The 20,814-nt window shown below is 36.7% G+C and overlaps 1 protein-coding gene across 2 annotated transcripts in view; it reads left to right on the top strand.

Annotated features, from left to right (window-relative positions):
- The window catches only part of KIF14 (kinesin family member 14), a 60,645-nt gene that overhangs the window by 23,381 nt on the left and 16,450 nt on the right, over positions 1-20,814 (top strand). For both annotated transcript variants that reach the window (XM_044000042.1, XM_044000043.1), the window contains exons 11-23: positions 883-1,055; positions 3,262-3,409; positions 3,673-3,736; positions 6,047-6,231; positions 7,994-8,096; positions 8,331-8,491; positions 9,397-9,544; positions 10,337-10,489; positions 12,201-12,327; positions 12,930-13,023; positions 14,891-15,029; positions 15,596-15,696; positions 19,923-20,017. In XM_044000042.1, coding sequence (XP_043855977.1) covers positions 883-1,055; positions 3,262-3,409; positions 3,673-3,736; positions 6,047-6,231; positions 7,994-8,096; positions 8,331-8,491; positions 9,397-9,544; positions 10,337-10,489; positions 12,201-12,327; positions 12,930-13,023; positions 14,891-15,029; positions 15,596-15,696; positions 19,923-20,017 — 1,691 coding nt within the window. The remainder of the gene's footprint in view (positions 1-882; positions 1,056-3,261; positions 3,410-3,672; positions 3,737-6,046; positions 6,232-7,993; positions 8,097-8,330; positions 8,492-9,396; positions 9,545-10,336; positions 10,490-12,200; positions 12,328-12,929; positions 13,024-14,890; positions 15,030-15,595; positions 15,697-19,922; positions 20,018-20,814) is intronic.

The raw sequence follows: 20,814 nt of genomic DNA, 5'->3' as shown, positions 1-20,814 counted from the left end.
TCATTCAGATCATAAGAATGATTGACATCAATCATATGATTGATGTCTTAAAAGAAATAAATTGCGTCAAATTTAGACACACAGTATTTATATCTATAGGAAACTGTCTTTTCCTTATATTTCCTAAAAGTACAGTTCAGAAAGGGAAATTGATGTAAGGGATCAAAATGTAGGAAGCAATACATAAATTCTTGCAACATAAGTTAGGCATTTTTAGATAATGGGCACACAGCTAGTAAGTGTCAAGTGTCTGAGGCCGGATTTGAACTCAGGTCCTCCTGAATCCAGGGCCAGTGCTTTATTCACTGCACCACCTAGCTGCCCCCTGGGCATATAGTTTATTTTATTTTATTTTATTTTTATTTTATTTATTTATTTATTTTTAGTGAGGCAACTGGGGTTAAGTGACTTGCCCAGGGTCACACAGCTGGTAAGTGTTAAGTGTCTGAGGCCAGATTTGAACTCAGGTACTCCTGACTCCAGGGCCGGTGCTCTATCCACTGTGCCACCTAGCTGCCCTCGGCGTATAGTTTATAAACTTATAACCAAGAGCTGGAATGAACTAAGATGACTTGCTTATTATATGGCTTTAGCCCAGAGTATAACTTAACACCCCACCTCTAACCAGGGCATATAATAATTCAGAAGATGCTAATTAACCTTTTTAAATTTTGCCTCAAAATAATTCTATGTGATAAAACTAAAAATTGGCTGAGAAAATAGGTTTTTCACAACCTTCCTACATAAATTACATATTCTCAGACTCCTAAAATGGCATTTAAGCTGTGATAGAGCATATGCTATATTAGTTTGATTTTGTGATATTAGAAATTACTGCTGCTAAGTTCTTGTTAAAGACTATGATTTTTTTTTTCATTAAAGGTTGTTAAAAGAAAGCTTGGGTGGAAATTCCAAAACTGCGATGATTGCTACAGTTAGCCCCGCTGCTAGTAATGTGGAAGAAACATTAAGCACACTTCGATATGCTAAGCAAGCTGGTCTGATAATCAACATTGCCAAAGTAAATGAAGACGTGAATGCCAAGTTAATTAGAGGTGAATAACAGTTTTCCATCAACATATTTACTTAGTTGTGTGTAATGGATGTAATGCTAGCCTCAGAAATGACTTCAAAACTGAAGTTGATATGGTATAAATATGTGCATGACTTTTTCTCAGTTCCTGATTTTAACATTATTCTAGTATGATAGAGGGAGAATGATAAAGGGAAAGAGACAGAGAAAGAATAAGGAAACTAAGCAAGGCAAAATAGGAATGAAGAGTCCAAGATAGCAGTACTGAAGTCCAAGAGAGGTCCACTCAGGAAATGCTGGGATTTTTAATCCACTTACCTTTCATTTTCTTTTCTTTCTTTTTTTTTTTTTTTTTGTGAGGCAATTGGGATTAAGTGACTTGCCCAAGGTCACACAGCTTGTAAGTGTTAAGTGTCTGAAGCCAGATTTGAACTCAGGTACTCCTGATTCCAGGGCCGGTGCTCTATCCACTGCACCACCTAGCTGCCCCTACCTTTCATTTTCAAGGAACTCCTGACCTTTGCTGCATATTTCTTTGTTCCAAACTACAAAAATTCCTATCCTTGCCCACTGCTCCTCCTTTTCTTGGACTCCTTTTCACTACTACCATCCCATAGCTCTTCATTCCTATTTTGCCTTGCTTAGTTAAGTGACTTTTTGCATTTCTAGCATTGGCTGGCTTTGCTAAGGTAGTTTCTTCTGTGGGGACCAATTTTTAATTGGGGAGTGCTAGCTAAGCGGCTCGCCAGAATATTGGGGCAAGGAAGGAAACCGGCAGCCTCCCTCAAAACGGAACAAGATTTATTTTAACAAGAATGAACTTAAAAAAAACACAAACAGGATTAGTAGGATCAAGGGAAAGGAAATAAAAATGGGGAAAGGGAAATTATAATACCTGAAAAAATACCACCGCCCAGGAATCAGCTGAAAATACACAGCAGAATGCCTGTCGCTTTCCAGCTTCCACCTAGAATGCCCAATTCTCCTCCCCCAAACCTAGAAACACCCCACACAGTCCCAGCCAATGGGATGGCCGCTCTGACAGTCACATGACTGCCCTCACTAGGCTTCCAATCGTTATAATTTTGCCAGGCCCGAGTAGGCCTCGCGGGTGGTGATGACGTTAGGTGCCAGAGTGATTGGAGCACCAAGCTACAACCAGTGGGTGGAGCACCCTGCGGTTTGTGGAGCCCCAGGCCAGTGCTCACCGAGGCATAAAAACCTCAAATAACAATTAATTCTTTATACTTCTAATGACTTATTAATTCTTATTCATATCTTGGCTTACGTATTCTACAAACTAACAAAGCCTTTCCTTGTTGAATGATCCTTTTTGGATATGAGACCATTATTTAATATTGCATATGGATCCATCCTCTTTCCCATGTCCCCTTCTCCTGCTCTCACTGCCTGCAGTTTCATACAGCAGTTGATCTAAAGAAAAGCAAGAACCATAGACTTCTCATTCCACAACACAGACCCTCCCTGCCTAGCTACCTCTGTGTTTTATGAAATGAGAAAAAATGATAGTCCTCATTAAAATAAATCTTTTAGATCTCAGAAATCTCTAGAGAAATATTTCTGGATAGAAGGATAATTACCATAGATTATTTTTCTTGAATTGCTATTTTAGAAACAATTATCAGAGATTAGTTAAGAACTTGAATATTCATAATTATTTGGATTTCTCAACAAATGTTTAGAAAAACCATTTCTATGGAATAAGTGAGGTATCTATCTGGAGGTATTTTGTAAACTACATCTGTTGTACATGGGTGCTTAAAATCTCTGTTATTTTCTTTTATACAACAATAGTATACTGTCTTCATTCTTTGATTTGTCACCTAGGGGAGGGACAGACTTCTTTTTGGTTTTGTTTTTGCAGGGCAATGAGGGTTAAGTGACTTGCCCAGGGTCACACAGCTAGTTAAGTGTCAAATGTCTGAGGCTGGATTTGAACTCAGGTCCTCCTGAATCCAAGGCCAGTGCTCTATCCACTGTGCCACCTAGCTGCCCCAGACTTCTTTTTGTTAATATGGAAACACTTTAAGTTCATTCTAAATATATATTTGTGTCATTAAAAATTAAAATAAAATGCATTTTTTCCTAACTCAAGAATGCTTTGAGTAAAAAAACCAAAAGATTTAAAGGTACAAATTAAGAATAATTCCTTCAGATATGCCATATATTAATCATGTTTGCATGTTTCTTTTGGGAAAAATATTTAGAACTAAAAGCAGAAATTGAAAAACTGAAAGCCACTCAACGAAACACTAGGAATATTGACCCTGAACGATACAGACGTTGTCAGCAAGAAATAACTTCCTTAAGAATGAAACTTCATCAGCAAGAAAAGGATATAGCAGAAATGCAGAGGTAGAGTGATTATTTTAAACTTTAAATGTGTGTACTATATAGGAATCTTAGAACTAATGGAATTGTTTCCCAGGCACCAAGTGCATTCTCCTGCTTTCAAAAAAACTGGGCTTAATCTGTTCCATTTTGAAATACTTTTAGAATAAAAAATGCCCTAAGCTCCCAGGGTGATCTATTCAAGTGTTTAGCATTCCTTGTGGTCAGGATGTTCTTTCTTATGTGTTGTAATATGGAACTCAATTAATTTGTTCCTTTCTGGAAAGGGCATGGAGAGAAAAACTTGAACAAGCAGAAAAAAGAAAGCTTCAAGAAACAAAGGAGTTGCAGGTACTACTTTATTCTGAAACAAAAAAATAGTTGCTATGGCGATAGAAAGGATGATAAGCCTCTAGCCAGTGCCCTCTAGGAGTGTATAAGTTAGTTGTCAGAATAAGCCACAATCACGTAAAAATAACAAATAAAGGCAATAAATCTAGATATAAGATAAGTGGCACAAACAAATGCTTCATGAGTTCAGAGGAGGGAGAGATCAATTCTTTTTAAGGTTAACTACCCCCAGGAAAAGATTCATGGAGAAAGTGGGATTCGAGCTGGGCCTTAAAATTTGGGTAAGATTTTGCTAGTAAGAATGTGAGGATTATACTTGAAAAGGGGAAAGAGGTACAACTTTTTTGATTGGTGGATACTTTGGCTGAGGGTTTGCATTGAGCAGGAGTAGGAAATAAAATTGGTAAGGCAGGTGGGAGCCAGATTGTTTATTTAAACACTTAAACATTAAATTCCACTTTAAATAGTGGGTTAAGGATTTTGTACTTATTCTGTAGACACTGAAGTTTTGTGAGTAGAGAGGGGACCAAGATTATCTCAGAGCTGTGAATTAGGAAAATTAACCAGGCAGAAGGTTACAAGATGGATTTGGAAGGGTGAGAGATTGAAAGCTGGAAAGCCAGTCAGTAAGGTGGCCATTGGCATAGTCTAGGCATGAAATAACCCTGTGATCTAAGGTAGTAGCAGTGGGAATAAAAGAGAAGGAATATATGTAAGAGATGTTAGAAAAGAAGAATTGATAGGACTTGATATGTTGAGTGTAGGAGTAGAGGTTGGAACAGTGCTAGGAGAAAGAGGAGGGTTCTTTACAGTGGGTGACTAGGGTAATGATGGTGCCATTAAGAGTAATGGAGGGGGGCGGCTAGGTGGCACAGTGGATAAAGCACCGGCCCTGGATTCAGGAGTACCTGAGTTCAAATCTGGCCTCAGACACTTGACACTTACTAGCTGTGTGACCTTGGGCAAGTCACTTAACCCCCACTGCCCCACAAAAAAAAAAAAAAGAGTAATGGAGAAGTGGAACAGCTAGGTGACTCAGTGGATAAAGCACCGGCCTTGGATTCAGGAGGACCTGAGTTCAAATCCAGCCTCAGACACTTGACACTTACTAGCTGTGTGACCTTGGGCAAGTCACTTAACCTCCATTGCCCCACAAAACAAAAACAAACAAACAAAAATAAATAAATAAATAAGAGTAATGGAGAAGTAAAGGGGAGAAGATTATAGATTAATTCTGTTTTTATTCTAAGTACATACAGTGTGCCACCAACTGTGCTTAGGGGATACAAAGATTAAAAATGAAACTGCACTTGCTCAGGGCAAGGACTATCAGGAGAGACAACATGTATATAAATAAGTATACACAAGGTAAATATAGGGGCCAGGGCACTACAGCTGAGAGAATTGGGAAAGGCTTCATGTAGAGGTAAATTTTTGAAGAAATTTTTGAATGAAACAGGATTCTGAGAAGCAGAGGCAAAATGGGAATATGTTGCTGAGATCAGAGTTGGAGAATGATATATGATGAATGGCAAGAAGATCAGTTTGGTTGGACCATATAGTATGGAAAGGGGAGTAACACATACTAAAGTTAGAAAGGGCTTTAAGAGTCAAATGGGGGGGAGGGGGTCTAGATAGCACAGTGGATAAAGCACCAACCCTGCATTCAGGAGTACCTGAGTTCAAATCTGGCCTCGGACACTTGACACTAGCTATGTGACCCTGGGCAAGTCACTTAACCCCCTTGGCCCCCCCCCAAAAAAAAAAAGTCAAATAGGAGCTTATATTTGGGCCTAGTGGCAATAGGGAGCCAGTGGTGAATATTGAATAGATTAGTAATATGGACAGACCTATACTTTAGCACTTTGGCAGCCATGTGGAGGATGGATTGGAGTGCAGGCAGGCTTGAGGCAGAGAGGCCAGTGAAGAGGATATTGAAATAGTATAGGCAGGAGATTATGAGGGCCTGAACTAAGGTGGGGGCAGCATGATGAAGAGAAGGGCATGTATTTGAGAGATGCTATGGAGGTAGGAATGAAAAGAATTGGCAACTGATTGGCTATTTGTTAGTCATCAAGGAGAACATGAAAGTTCTAAACCTCGGTGACTAGAAGTATGGTGGTGCCTTTGATACAAATAGAGAAGTTTGGGATAAAGGTGGGTTTGGGAGGAAAGATAATGGATTCCTTATTGAACTTGAGGGCAGTTGGGGACATGTGACTAGCTGAAAAAGGGGAGATTTCTCATTTTAAACAAGTAGAAACATTGTTGCATCCATGTTCATTTTTTTCTTTTTCTGAATTTGCCTAGAAAGCGGGAATTACATTCAAAATGGATAACCGTTTACCAAACCTTGTCAATCTCAATGAAGATCCACAACTATCAGAGATGTTACTCTATATGATAAAAGAAGGAAAAACTACTGTTGGGAAGTACAAGCCAAACTCAGGTCATGATATTCAGTTATCAGGGGTGCTAATTGCTGATGATCACTGGTATGTTATTTCACAAAAACAGTATCTTTAAAAAATTTTTTTTTAACTGTTGAGACTTTTAATTTTTTTTTCTTTTTTTTTTTTGGTGGGGCAATGAGGGTTAAGTGACTTGCCCAGGGTCACACAGCTAGTAAGTGTCAAGTGTCTGAGGCCAGATTTGAACTCAGGTCCTCCTGAATCCAGGGCTGGTGCTTTATCTACTACACCACCTAGCTGCCCCTGAGACTTTAATTTTAATGTTAAAAATCCATAAAATGGTTATAGTTTAAAATGTTTACACATACACACTACAGCTATCCTATTTTTTCATCTTTTATTGTCTTGGGAATCCCTACAGTGACTTTTGAGGATATGATAGAAAAGCTAATTCATCTAATTCATTTCAGTTGTCCTTTTTTTCAGTAGTCTAGCATCTTCTAGAGTACTATCTTATAGACATGAATAGTGAAAATTCATGCATGTTTTACAAAGGATGTTACACTGATATTCTAGGAAAAGATATCCTTTGAATAAAATAAAAGGAAATAAACTTGTTTCTTACAATATCCAGACCTGTTTTTAAGATGACATCATGCCAAAAAGATGGGATGATTTTCTCCATATCTTTATAATCTTCTACCATATTTGGGTCTTCTTCAGGTTCATCTTCCTGCTCATTCATCTCTCCTTGCTCTTCATTGGGGTCATTTTCATAATCATCTGCTTTTTTTATATATCCCCTCAGTGCATATGGGGGTGGGGGGCCCTTGACTGCATCTCCAGGCCTGACCTATCCCAACCGGTCCTGTCACCAAGGCCTTTTCCTTTTCCGTGCCACCACGGTGCAACTTAGTTTATTTTGGAAAATGTGTGTGTGTGTGTGTGTGTGTGTGTGTGTGTGTGTATACACACATATATATACAAAAGGCTTTAATTAAAAGAAAGTATAGTTAACTTTGTGAATTTTTATATTTATGTTGAAAATGATCTAGATTTTGGTCTTAGTGAAAATGTTTCCCACTCTTAATAGTATTTTATTTTTTTCCAGTTACATGTAAAGTTTTCAACATTTGTTTTTATAACATTTTGGGTTCCAAATTTTTCTCCCTCCCTCCCTTCTCTCCCCCCTCCCTAAGACAGAAAGCGATCTGATATAGGTTATATATGTACAATTACATTAAACATATTTTCGCATTAGTCATGTTGTGAAAGAAAAACACAAGGGAAAAACCTCAAAAACCAAAAAAAGCAGAAATCTGTATTCAGATCCTGCAGTTCTTTTGTTCTGGATATGGAGAGCATTTTTGGAATGTCAGTAATGAGCCCCATAGTTTTCTTTTTTTTTTTGTTTGTTTGTTTGTTTGTGTTTTTTTTGGTGAGGCAGTGAGGGTTAAGTGACTTGCCCAGGGTCACACAGCTAGTAAGTGTCAAGTGTCTAAGGCTGGATTTGAACTCAGGTACTCCTGAATCCAGGGCATGTGCTCTATCCACTGTGCCACCTAGCTGCCCCCAGCCCCATAGTTTTCTAATCTGCTGATGACAGAATTGTTTCTTATGTATAGTCTTAACTGGGTCTTTTTTTCTTGCTGATCGTGATAAAAATATTTTTAATTTAACAATACAGCATTTAATTAAAGAGTTTCTTCATGTAAATATATATTGCTTGTGACATTACTTTAAACATAGACTTTAATTCCACAAGGAGAAGCCTAATTATATTAGTCAGTTTTCTTTTCTTTTGTATGTCTTATACTTGTAATAATTTTGTTTTCTATTTTAATAGCATTATTGAAAATTTTGATGGAACAGTCAGTATTATTCCACTAGGAGATGCAAAAACATATGTTAATGGAAAACATATTTCAGAATCCACAATTCTGCATCATGTAAGTTAATTGTTATAAAAATTAATTTATACTTTTACAATGTTTGAAATAAATATTGTCTAAAAAGTTAATATTGCTGTTAAATTTTTAATGAACTATAAAATTATTGAACATGATTTACCTTACCCCCATTTTTCTAAGTTGATCCTTTTCCTCTTCTTTCTCCCCCCAACTTCTTAATTACCCCAACATTCAAGTAATCTCATATAGTAAATATGTGGTGTTGTTTTTTAGGGTGATCGTGTCATTCTTGGTGGAGATCATTATTTTAGATTTAATCACCCAGTAGAAGTACAGAAAGGAAAAATATCATTTTGTGGGTCTGTTCTTACAAATGATTGTCCAAAAGACTTTGAGTTTGCAAAAAATGAATTGCTTATGGCTCAGAGATCACAGTAAGTATTACTATTGATAGTCTGAGGTGTCAAATTCTGTATGCACAGAAGTAAACAATAGCTATATGGTGATATGTCATGCAACTGTCTAGTATTCAGTTTTTTTTCTGCTAGTTGGTGAGGACATAATTTTTCTCTCAATTTAAAAATAGCTTTACCTCTGCATGTGCATCTCTCTGCTTTCTTGCCTATCCCTTCTTACAGTAGTAGAAATGGCAGCAGCTAAGGAATTAGTCCTTAGCAGATTTGATTAGAATATTTTAGAGAGATAAACAAGATTCTATAAGGACTATAGATGCACCCTGTTGTATCTCTAAAATCCTTATTCTGCTAGACAGAACTTTAAGAAAGTCTGACAATCTTCATGCCTCCGTCCACTCTCTTTTTTATTCTTTAATTTCTTTGTTCTGACTTTACCTTAAGAAGAAAGGAGAAAGCCTATTTTTTAATATAGAGGCAAGAAAGCAAATTCTAAGTCATTTAAAATTGTTTTTGTATTATAGTTTCATCTATCAAGCCAAATTATAATAGGTAACTTGAAATATAATGAATTAGTATTATAGCAGCCCTAACATCATTTACATTTCATTACATTTCAGAATTTTTATTTTCTTAAGTTACAACCAGAAGTTGGTTTTGATGTTAATTATTTTAATGTGTAATTTTTGTTGCAGCCATCATCAGTTTCTTTTTGTGGAGAATATCTTTGTGTTAAGGAATGTGAGCAAATTTCTTCCTAGCATAAAATTCATTTTTATGTAATAAAGACAAAGTTGTCATAGCGAAATTTTTTAGATAAGTTCAAATAATTGTTCAATGGGAAACATTGACCATGGTTTGGAACTGTTTAATGGCAAACAGAAATGTTAGAAAACGAATACTATAAATTTCTTGCTACTTTATAGACTTGAAGCAGAAATAGAAGAGGCACGGCTAAAAGCTAAGGAAGAAATGATGCAAGGAATCCAGATTGCAAAAGAAATGGCTCAGCAAGAGCTGTCTTCTCAAAGAGCTGCCTATGAAAGTAAAATAAAAGCCTTGGAAACAGAACTGGTAAAAAAAAAGCAGCATTAGTTACTTTTTTTTTTTTTGTGAGGCAGTTGGGGTTAAGTGACTTGCCCAGGGTCACACAGCAAGTAAGTGTCAAGTGTCTGAGGCCAGATTTGAACTCAGGTCCTCTGAATCCAGGGCCAGTGCTTTATCCACTGTGCTACCTAGCTGCCCCCATTAGTTTACTTTTAGTGTTTCCCAGAACCTCATGCTGACAGTGTGATGAAATCAGCCTGTACCTTGAATGTGGATGCAGGGGACCTGGGCAAATAATGAGTGTTTAGAGTGGGGTTTTTACACCTATATTCCCTCTGCTGTAGGAAGAATGACAGAGAAAGTCATTGCTGTGGGCAAAAGAAAACATGCAAAAAAAAATACGTATGCCCTGAGATTTGTAGCTAGAGTTATGTTAAATGGCTACAGTCTGATACTCCAATTCCCAGGGATTCCAAAGATGGGGGAAGATCCTAAAAGTTAAAAGCATTGATACGTATTTATAGTTATTTATCCAGTTTTTATTCTAAGCTGTGTTGGTATGGTAACTTGCCCACTACTAAACATAAGTCTTTTATGCACTGATTAAAGTTTTGATTGTTAGGCCTGGAAAGGCACTTTGATCTAGATGGAAGCTGAGGCCACTGAGGTTAAATGCTCTACCCAAAGTTTCTGAGCTAGGACTTGGACTCATGTCTTCCATCTTCTAACCCACAATCCTTCTGCTGTACTTGGATCCTTGCTTTGAAGATGGTATTCATTGTGTTCTCTGATTGTAATGTTGTTGTTGTTGTTTATAAGAAAGAAGAATCTGAGAGGAAAAAAATGCAGGAAATGAATAACCAGAAGGCTAATGACAAAATACAGGAATTAGAAAAAGCAAAACAGCATCTCGAACAGAAGGTCCATGTTAATAAGAAGCGATTAGAAATGGAGACTTTGGCTACAAAACAGGTAATCTCCATTCCATATCTACTTTATCTCATCAGTTATAAGGAAAACACTAGCCCTTTTTTCTTCTTTTGGGATCTTCACAGAAAGTGTTTCTTGAAAGGCTTTCAAGAAGGTATAAAAATACAGCCACACAAATGAGAAAGTGCCTTCTTGTCAGGCCAAAAGTTCTTGTGGTAGGTGCCTTCTTTCCCCCACTGTTCTTAGATTTCAGAACCCAGAGCTATTAGGGCTAGCTCCACTCTTGCATGATTTCATACCTCTTTCTCATACCATTTCTCATTTTTCATCTAGAATTAGTAGGTTTCTTCCTTCCCCTTCCCTCCATCTTTCATTTCTGGTTGGAATGCTTAAGGTTTAGATCAGTGGGGGTAAGGTCTAGCTAGACAGACTGACTGCTGTGCAATTCATCTCTTTTTTTTCTTTTTTTTTTCCTTCTCTTCAAAGCAGAAAATAGGACAGGTTGCTTCTTAATACTAAACACAGTTGAACTACTTGACAAAGATTTCAAATAATCTAAATAAGTAAGGCATATTGCACCTTTCACAGATAGTGCCTTCTTTTGCTACCGATCTCTACAATACTAATCATTTGGTGAAAACAATAATACAAGAATACCTTCTAATAGAGAAGCATGGAGTCATAGGTGCCTGTCTTCAAAATTTATTTTATGACAATTTTTTCATGTTGTGTGTTAATCAACAAACAAATTTGTGAAGTGGTTACTAGATACAAAGCACTGTGTATCCCCAAAGTAAAAATAGTTCTTGCCACGAAGGAGTTTTTATTCTTATGTGGAGATGCCATATACATCAACAAGATATGTTCAGAATAGATGGATTAGAAATGTAAAGTAGCAGCTGAGTGCACTGGGAAGGGCCTTCTGGAAGAGAGAATGCTTGTGATGAGTCTTAAAGGAAACGGAGGATCCCATAAGGTCGAGTTTAGAAGGGAGAGTGTTCTAGGCATGGGGGACTGCCAGTTTAAAAGTATTGAGACAGAGAAGGGAGTGGTGTGTCTGAAGAACAGCAGAGAAGCCTGTATGAATGAACCAGAAAGTGTGTGGAGGGGAATAAAGTCACAGATTTAAAAACTTGAAAAATAGGAAGGGGCCAGGTTGTAAAGAGGTTTAAATGACAAATAGAAAAGCTTGTATTTGATTCTAGAGGGAACAAGCAGCCATTAGAATTTGTATTAGGGAGGTGGGGGAGGTGGCATGGTTAGACATTTGCTTTAGGAAGATCACTTTGGCGGTTGTGAGGAGAATGGATTGAAATGGGATAGACTTGAGGCTGAGAGTCCAATTCATAGTCCAGATGAGAGGTGATTAGGGCCTAGTCTAAACTAGAGTGGTGGCAATGTGAGTTGAGAGAAATGAACGTATGCAAGAGATGTTCTTAAAATAATCTCTGAAATGATACCTCTTCCATGATCACTAATGCTTCTGATCCTATGTGTTCATGAGCAGATTTTTTTCCGTTCCGTCAAAATTTTAGATGGAAAAAGTTAAACTTATGCCACAAAAAACCAGCTTTAATACGTTTTTATGAAACAAAAATATAGGCAATTTGGTATAATTTTATAACTTAAATTAATATAATTGTAATATGCTACAAAGCAGAGTTTAATCATAAAGTGTATTATCAGTATGTTTGTATGTTTTTTTTTTTTGCTTTATCTCTTGGATGGATCTATACAAATGGATATTATTTAGGCCTTAGAAGATCATACTGTTCGGCATGTGAAGATTCTTGAAGCTTTGGAGGCTGAGAAGCAGAAAATTGTTAAAGAAGTACAGATTCTGCAACAGAATCGGAATACCAAGGATAAAATATTAACAAGTGAGTGATGAAGAATGTTGGTGTGCATCTTAATGTAAAGCTATGTATGTTACCTTTTAAAATGAGTATACATGTAAGGCAGTGTAAGAATGCCTAGGATACAAATAAAAAACAAAACAAAACAAAACGACTTGCCTGCTAGCTGTTCATGTTCTACTGGGGAAATTATGATAATTACACAGTTAAGTAGAGTTTGAGTTCTAAATACATCTGTCTTTCGACCATACATCTTATCATATACACTATACAGTTAAAAAGAGAAGCAATGTGTATAATGTATACAAAACTGGACTGAGAATAGGAAGGATTTGGATTTTAATTCAGTTTCTGAAACAAACAGGCTTTGTGACTGAGCAAATTGCTTAATCTTTCAACTTGTTTCTTCATCTCTAAAATGGATATAATAATACCTGTAAGTACCCAACTGTGTTGTGGGAGTCAAATGAATAATGCACATAAAGTACTTTAATGTGCAATGTTATATAAATGTCAGTTATTACTAGTAAATACCTTAAAATTCTAGTAACCTTTTGGAAATTTCACTGTTCTTAGAGAAACATTTATGTATTCTTGCTTAGTTTATTATTTATATTTTTCATTAGTTCAGCCTAATTGGAATTTCATGAAGCTCTCAATGATGATCCAAGAAGCCAACACCATCAGCAACAAATTAAGAAAATATTATGTTTTTTGTAGGTGAGTGATATATTGTGAGTTGATTATAAAATGCCTTCTATACTCATCAACCGTCGCCCCTCCAACTTTCAACTTTAATCATGTTTTCTACAATTATCTGGATATTCCTAACATTTTAATGTATAGGAACTACACCAAAACTTTGTGAACACTATAATCCCAAATGCCACTATGCATTGATAGTATTTTGACAAAGTATTTTGGTGTTTGATGAGGAATAGCAGAGAAGCTATCCACAGTGATCTAAGCAAATCTTCTTAAACTGTGGGTTGTGACCGCATTCGGGGTGGCGTAACTGAATGTGGGGGGGCACGAAAAACTTGGCAACAGTAAAAGGTTATATATATCTATTTTATATACCCGTATACCCAGGGTTGTGTAAAAATTTCTCTGGGGAAAAGGGGTCACAAGTGGAAAATTTTAAGAAGCCCTGATCTAGAGATTTGACTGGTGAACTAGCTTTGTATTATTGGCCAGACAGGCGAGGGTAACAGTGCTAAGCTCTTGAAATCCCTGAAATATCTTTGCAAGCATTTTGTTCCCAATGTTTGTGTTAAGAATAACTGTTCGGGGCAGCTAGATGGTGCAGTGGATAGAGCACTGGCCCTGGAGTCAGGAAGACCTGAGTTCAAATCTGGCCTCAGACACTTAACACTTACTGGCTGTGTGACCCTGGGCAAGTCACTTAACCCCAATTGCCTCCCCCCAAAATAAATAAATAAATAAAAAGAATAACTGTTCTAGGGGGCAGCTAGGTGGCACAGTGGATAAAGCACTGGCCCTGGATTCAGGAGGACCTGAGTTCAAATCCAGCATCAGATACTTGACACTTATTAGCTGTGTGATCCTGGGCAAGTCACTTAACCCTCATTTACTGGGGGGTGGGAGGGAAAGAATAACTGTTCTAAACAAAGCTGATTATTATTTAATTATAATAACTAATCTTGCCCCCAGAGAAGATTTTTTTAAAAATGTTCTTCCCTCTCTTCATTACAGGGGTTGAGATGGGGACTCCAAGTGTGGAATATTGCATATACTATGAGGCATTGTTGATGTGTGTTAGTTTTGCTGAACTGCTTTTTAAATCTCTGTTATAGGCAATGACTTACTAGACAGAGGAGAAATGAAGGATATATCTAGAAATCAATTTAATATAAAAATATTAGGTATTGATAAAAAAATTTAAAGAACAATTATCTTCAATTCACTTTTTAATCATTCATAGGAAGACCTAGAAATAGATAGTGTATTGACTAATAAAAGACATGAAAGCCCGTGGTGAGCATGAGCAGGCTTCAGCGTATAATCAGTGAGGGACTCTGAGGTAGAACAGGAATAAAGGATGTCAACAAGGAAAAGTACAATAGGAAGAAAAGATGGACTGCTCATGTGGGTGAAGACAAATGTTGACAGGTAAATAGCATTCCACTGCTTCCATCATGATGTCAAGAGAAAGTGAGGGAGGTCTCCCCAGTAGCTTGGGTGGATCCTTTAGATGAAATGATGGGTAGATGTGAAAAAGAGATGCATTGATGGGTTGTAATCTCCAGTGTTAGAGGAAACTTCCAAATTGGCAGGATCACCAATCCATTAAAGTATTTAAGTATGAATCTAAAAGATTAATTCATATCTTCCCATAGTTAAAATAGGATATTGTCTTTATTGAGATGTTTTTTGATTCATAGCAGTTTTCACTCTATTGCAGACTTAGCTTTTACATAATTCATGTTATGTATGTTTTCGCTATTATACAAATGTTTAATTACAGAAGAGTTTTTGACAGAATTTTAATTGTCTTATTCTAGTTAAGAAAATGTTCCATTAAAATATTGTATTTAAGGGTGTTTTATTATTTTTCTCCATTCAGGCATGATGTATCAAGCAAAGGAAATAGTACCGAGCCTTCTGTTCAGGTTCAGGTTCGTAATGTTCAACTGGGAATCTCAACTTTCTGGAGCCTGGAAAAGTTTGAATCTAAACTTGCAGCAATGAAAGAACTCTATGAGGTATGGAATTTTAATAAAAATTGTTGTTTGGAGAAAAGTTTAAGACTAATTAATTTAGTTATACTTGGAAAGGGAGGAAAATAATTAGTCTGATTTTCCTTATTATAAAACCTTTTATAACTCATAAAAATGCCAAAGCTATAAACAACATTTTTTTAATAGGATTGGGATCTTGGTTAAGAGATGGATGGATTGAATCAGATATAACAAACTTTTACTAAGTACTTACTATGTGCCAGGCGCAGTGCTAAACACTGGGAATACAAATACAAGCAATTAAGACCTTCCCTCCAAGGAACTCACATTCTAATGGGGGAAGATGGCAGATAAAAGGGAACTGAAAAGGGAGGTCATGGTGTGGAGAGGGACAGGAAGTTATGTGGAGGCCCGGTCCACATAAGAGAAGGCAAAAGCTTAGTGTCTTAGGGACAGAATCCAGGGTTCTAATGGGAGGAGAATGAAGATGATGACCAGAAAGCAGGAAATGTGCTGTGGAAAAGACCAGGAAGAAAAGTTAAGAGGAAAAAAAAAACTTACTGGAATAAATTCTTTTTTCTTTTCCTTAGAATAATAGTAGTATTAAGGGTGAAGATATCTTTTATGATCCAGAAGATGAATGGGAACCCGATTTAGCAAATACTGCAGTCTCTTCATTTTCTAGAAGGAGGTAAATACTGTATTTTTTTCCATAAACACAGAGAATTCCTTTGTTTTTAAGGATTTGGTATGTGTGTGTTCTTTTAACATGCTTTCTGGTCATATTTCATGAGGAATATTTTAAAACTGATCAAATTATAGTAGTTAATTTTAAGTATTAAATTTTGTTGCCATTCAGATTGAAGGGGAACACAAAACTATAGTATTTCATTGCTTTTATGAAGTTATATGGCCTAGCATAAATCTAGTTTTAGTATAAAAGATTAATCATTCTTATTATTTTAAGTCCAGTTTCCTCCAGAACTTGGCATCTCTATGATATTACATTATTAAGTTATAGTCTTAAATACTATCAATTATGATATAAATACCCTCAAAACTATAAATCTAGGTGATAGAGCACGTCCTAAAATAAGGGGGAAGGTTCCAAATAGATATGAATGTTTCTCAGTAACTAAACCATAGGAGAATTTAAAAGCAATGTGAAAGATTTCAAAGAAAAATTATTTCTATCAACTAGGGGCCATCTTATAAAACACAATTCCCTGCCTGAGCTGATACAGAAAGAATCTAATAAGTTCTGGTATAATTTGAGCTGTCATGTGGAAGAGAGATTAAATTCATTCTTCTGGGCCCAGGAGGATAGAGCTAGCAGGTTGGGTGGATCCAAGTGACCGTTGCAGACACGCAGATTTGGACTTGATATGAGGCATTAACAATTAGAACTAGAAAATGAAGGTGGCTTCTGGGGGCAGTGGATTCCCCCTTACTAGATGTCTTCCTGGGTATTGTACAGGGAGTTCCCAGATTAAATTTGATCTCTGAGGGCCGTTCGAACTGAGATTCTGCAGGTGAAAACCCCTTACTGATCAGTTACCCTGCATCAACTTCTATTTCATGGTCACAAACTACACCCATGAAATGAACTAGTTATCTATCAAACAAGTGTCATCGTCATAGCAATGCTCATGAGTTTGGGGGCCTTTAATGGCGATGACAAAATTCACTCTTTAAGGGCTTCTACAGAAGAGAAGATAATGGTCTCTGCTTTGAAACAAATATGTACATTTATTCAAGTTCATTTTTTTTTTCAGCATCATCTGAGATTGTAACTTTGGAGTTCCTTTTGGCACTTTTCAGCTTCAGCTGTTTTTTCTTTTTGTTGATCTTTTGTTTGCATCTTGCCTTCATTTCCCATGATATCCCTCCCCCATCAAGAGATCAACTTCTTATAAGAAAGAATAAAAAGGAAAGGGTGGTGCACCTTGTTAGAGCTAACCAGTACAGCATTCAGGTCCTTACTATATACAGGGTTCTGCATCCACAATCCCCTCTGTGAAGGAGAGGAAATGCAGTTCTGTCCCTTATCCCCCTTTAGTTTCAATTTCGTTGTTGCTCTCCTTTCCATTCATGTTGTAGGTATTGTATCTGTTGTCTCTCTGATTCTGCTTTATTTTGCATCAGTTCAGTCAATCAACAAGTATTTATTAAATACCACCCTGTGCCAGGCACTGGGCCTGACCTTAAGGAGTGTAGGCTAATGAGAGAAGACAACTCACAAAAGGAGGCTGAAAAGGGGTGGGGGCATGGCTGTCCTGGCCCCCTTCTTAACTGGAGTTTTTGAGGCTTGTGGCTCCACCCTCCAATCAGAGGGACAGAGGGTACTGATGAGGTGTGAGTATGAAGGCTTATTTGATCTTGAAGGATGATATTTATTATTTCTTATAGAGCCATAATATTCCATTGCATTTATTTTTCAGTTTATGTATCTGTTCCCCAGGTGATTGACATATACTTTGTTTCTAGTTCTTTAGTATTTCAAAATGCTCCTATTTTGCATTGTATTAGACTCATATTGAGTCAAATGACTAGCAGTGAAATCTCTGAGTGAAAGCTAATGGCCATTTAAGATTTTTTTTTTCTGTTTAGAATTTTATTTTCCAAAATATATGTAAAAACAAATTTTGACATCAGTTTTTTAAAACTTTGTGTTCCAACTTCTCTTCCTCCCTCCCTTCCCACCCCCCCACCCCCAAGAACTCAAGCAATTCAATATAAGTTATACATGAGTAGTCATGGAAAACATCCCCACATTAGCTAGGTTGTGAGAGAAAACAGATAAAAAACAAAACTTCGGATTAAGGAATTGTAAAAAACAAAACTATGTTTCAGTCTGTTTTCAGATACCATCAGTTCTTTCTCTATAGATGGATTAAGATTCTTTCTTAGCATAGTTCCAAATTGTTTTCCAGAATAGTCAATCCATTTCACAGCTCTATCAAAATGTATTAATAGCCTTGTCTCTCCGCAACCCCTCCTATGTTGATTATTCTTACTTTTTGTCATTTTTGCTGGTCTGCTATGATTTGTTTTGCATTTCTCTATTGGTGATTTTAGTGCAGTTTTTATATCATTTATATTTTGCAATTCTTCTTTTGAGAATTAGTTACGGGGCGACTAGGTGGCGCAGTGGATAAAGCACCGGCCCTGGATTCAGGAGTACCTGAGTTCAAATCCGGCCTCAGACACTTGACACTTACTAGCTGTGTGACCCCGGGCAAGTCACTTAACCCCCATTGCCCTGCAAAAAAAAAACAAAAACAAAAGAAAAAAGAGAATTAGTTAGCAGTTAGAGCACACGCAATATTACAATTAATTCGCATATTTTAAGCAATATATTGGAGGAAAGGGGAAAGAGTGAGCATTTTTCCTTTGCCTTTTGTTTTAGAATATCCATACCTCTGTTCCTTTCTCCTCCAGTGAGTCAATAGGACCATACTTTATTTCCTATCTAAAAAAAAATTTTTAAATCACAAATGGAAGGAACTTTAGAAATCAAAGAGCCTAACCCTGTGATCATAAGGTAGTGTTCTAGATAGCCTTTAAGATAGTATTTTGCTCTAATAGTTTTCAGACAAAGAAATCACAGCTATCCATACTCATATGAAAAAATGCTCTAGATCACTATTGATCAGAGAAATGAAAATTAAAACAACTCTGAGGTACCACCTCACACCTATCAGAGTGGCAAATATAACAAAAAAAGGAAAATATTGGATGTTGGAGGGGCTGTGGGAAAGCTAGGACACTAATCTACTGTTGGTGGAGTTGTGAACGGATCCAGCCATTCTGGAGAGCCATTTGGAACTAGGCCCAAAGGGCTATAGAGCTGTGCATACCCTTTGATCCACCAATACCACTGCTAGGTTTATGTCCCAAAGACATCCTCAAAAAGAGAGAAAGATCTATTTGTACAAAAATATTTATAACACCTCTCTTTGTGGTGGCTAAGAATTGGAAATCAAAGGAATGCCTATCAATTGGGGAATGGCTAAACTAGCTGTGGTATATGATGGTGATGGAATATTATTGTGCTATAAGAAATGACAAGCAGGAAATTTCAGAAAGGCCTGGAAAGACTTGTATGAACTGACGTATAGTGAAGTGAGCAGAACCAAGAGAACACTGCACAGTGACAGCAATATTGTTTGATGAAGAACTGTGAATGACTTAACTGTTCTCAGCAATACAATGATCCAAGGCAATCTTCATGAAGCAAACTATCCACCATCAAAGAAAGAACTGATATTGATTGAACACAGACTGAAGCATGCTATTTTTCCACTTTATTTCAGTTTTTTTCTTTTACTCGTTTTCTTGTACAAAATGACTAATATGGTAATATTTTACATAATTCACATGTATAACCCACATCTGATTGCTTACAGCTTCAGCAGGGAGGGAAGGAGGGATAAAATTTGGAACTCAAAACTTTATATAAAAATGTCTATTATTTGAAAAAACCAAACAAACTGTAAGCAAAGAAGTCCAGACAAGAGCAGGGCAGCCTAAGGGAAAATAGCCCCAGTTCATCTAAGAGCTCATTCATGACCTTTAATAGTAATTTCAGTAGACTGGAGAGATCAGAAGCCAGATTACAAGAGGCAGGTGGTATGGAAGTGGAGGCACTCAATTTTAAAATACTTTTTCTAAGAATTTAGCAGATCATCTATGGCAGAGCCAACATAAAGGATTTAGGAGGTTCTTTGATATTTTAGCCTATCTGCTGGTCCCTTTCATTAGTACATATAATTAACTATTGGCATTTTCTTTTTTTAAAAACATAATGGAAATTTGTTAAAATGGGGTGTCCAGCTTCATTTGGAAAAAGTGATGCTTTATAAGAACATAATATGCAATGCAGCTCCTTACCTTGTAGCCTTTCTTTTTTTGTAGGAGCAGGAGTTTGATGAAGAATAGGAGAATTTCTGGATGTTTGCAAGGTATAAAAGTCCATCCAGGTCAGAATCAGAACTCTTCACATTCATCAGGTATTTTTTCTACCAAATTTATTAATTTGCATTTCAGAGCATTTTAGTAATATATTTAAATTATATGGGAAAAATTTTGTAAATGTCATGCTATCTAATATTTTTCATCATGCTCCCCTGAACACACTGGTGTAATCTTTGCGAATGCACTGTCACCTCCACACTGAGGTGAAGCATTGAAGTAGGACCTTAGGCAGGAAAATGATCATAATCTAACCTTTTCTTGATGGCCTGTTCTTATCACTAAGAACATCTTTAATGTAGTAATACAGTTCTGTGCTTCTGTTTTTCTTTCTTCTCCCTTTATATCTGGTTGCCAACTGTCACTTTTGCTTTCATTGTGTTTGACTCTTATAGTTCCCCCTCTGCCCCCCTTTCTAATTTGTAAATTCTAGTCCTGTAAATTGGGACATCAGATAATTTCAAGTTGTTATTATATGTGTAATAATGATCAGTAAGGTCGATTAGAAGAAAAGTTCAATAGTGTTAGTGAAGGTGTTATATAACTGCTACTGCAAGGATGTTTTTATTTTATTTCTTTTTTTGTTGTTTTTTAAAGGTTACTGTAGCAAAAGGGTTTAGTTGAGATTAAGAGCTACACAGTGAGAGAGAGAGAGAGAGAGAGAGCGAGAGAGCGCATGAGAGCGCTATTTTATTTCTAATTACTGTGCTAGAGCATTGAGGTTGCTAAAAGTCCGACCTCTGGATAAATGGGCTGTTACTACATAGGCTTAGTTACCGTCAGTCTATTCTTGTTGTAGCTATGGAAGGAACTAGTATAAAATATATCTAGTTAT

Source organism: Dromiciops gliroides, chromosome 4 (genome assembly GCF_019393635.1).
Source record: "Dromiciops gliroides isolate mDroGli1 chromosome 4, mDroGli1.pri, whole genome shotgun sequence".
In the NCBI taxonomy this organism is placed as follows: domain Eukaryota; kingdom Metazoa; phylum Chordata; class Mammalia; order Microbiotheria; family Microbiotheriidae; genus Dromiciops; species Dromiciops gliroides.
Note: the sequence above shows the minus strand (reverse complement) of the source record. Positions and strands in the feature narration are given on the sequence as shown.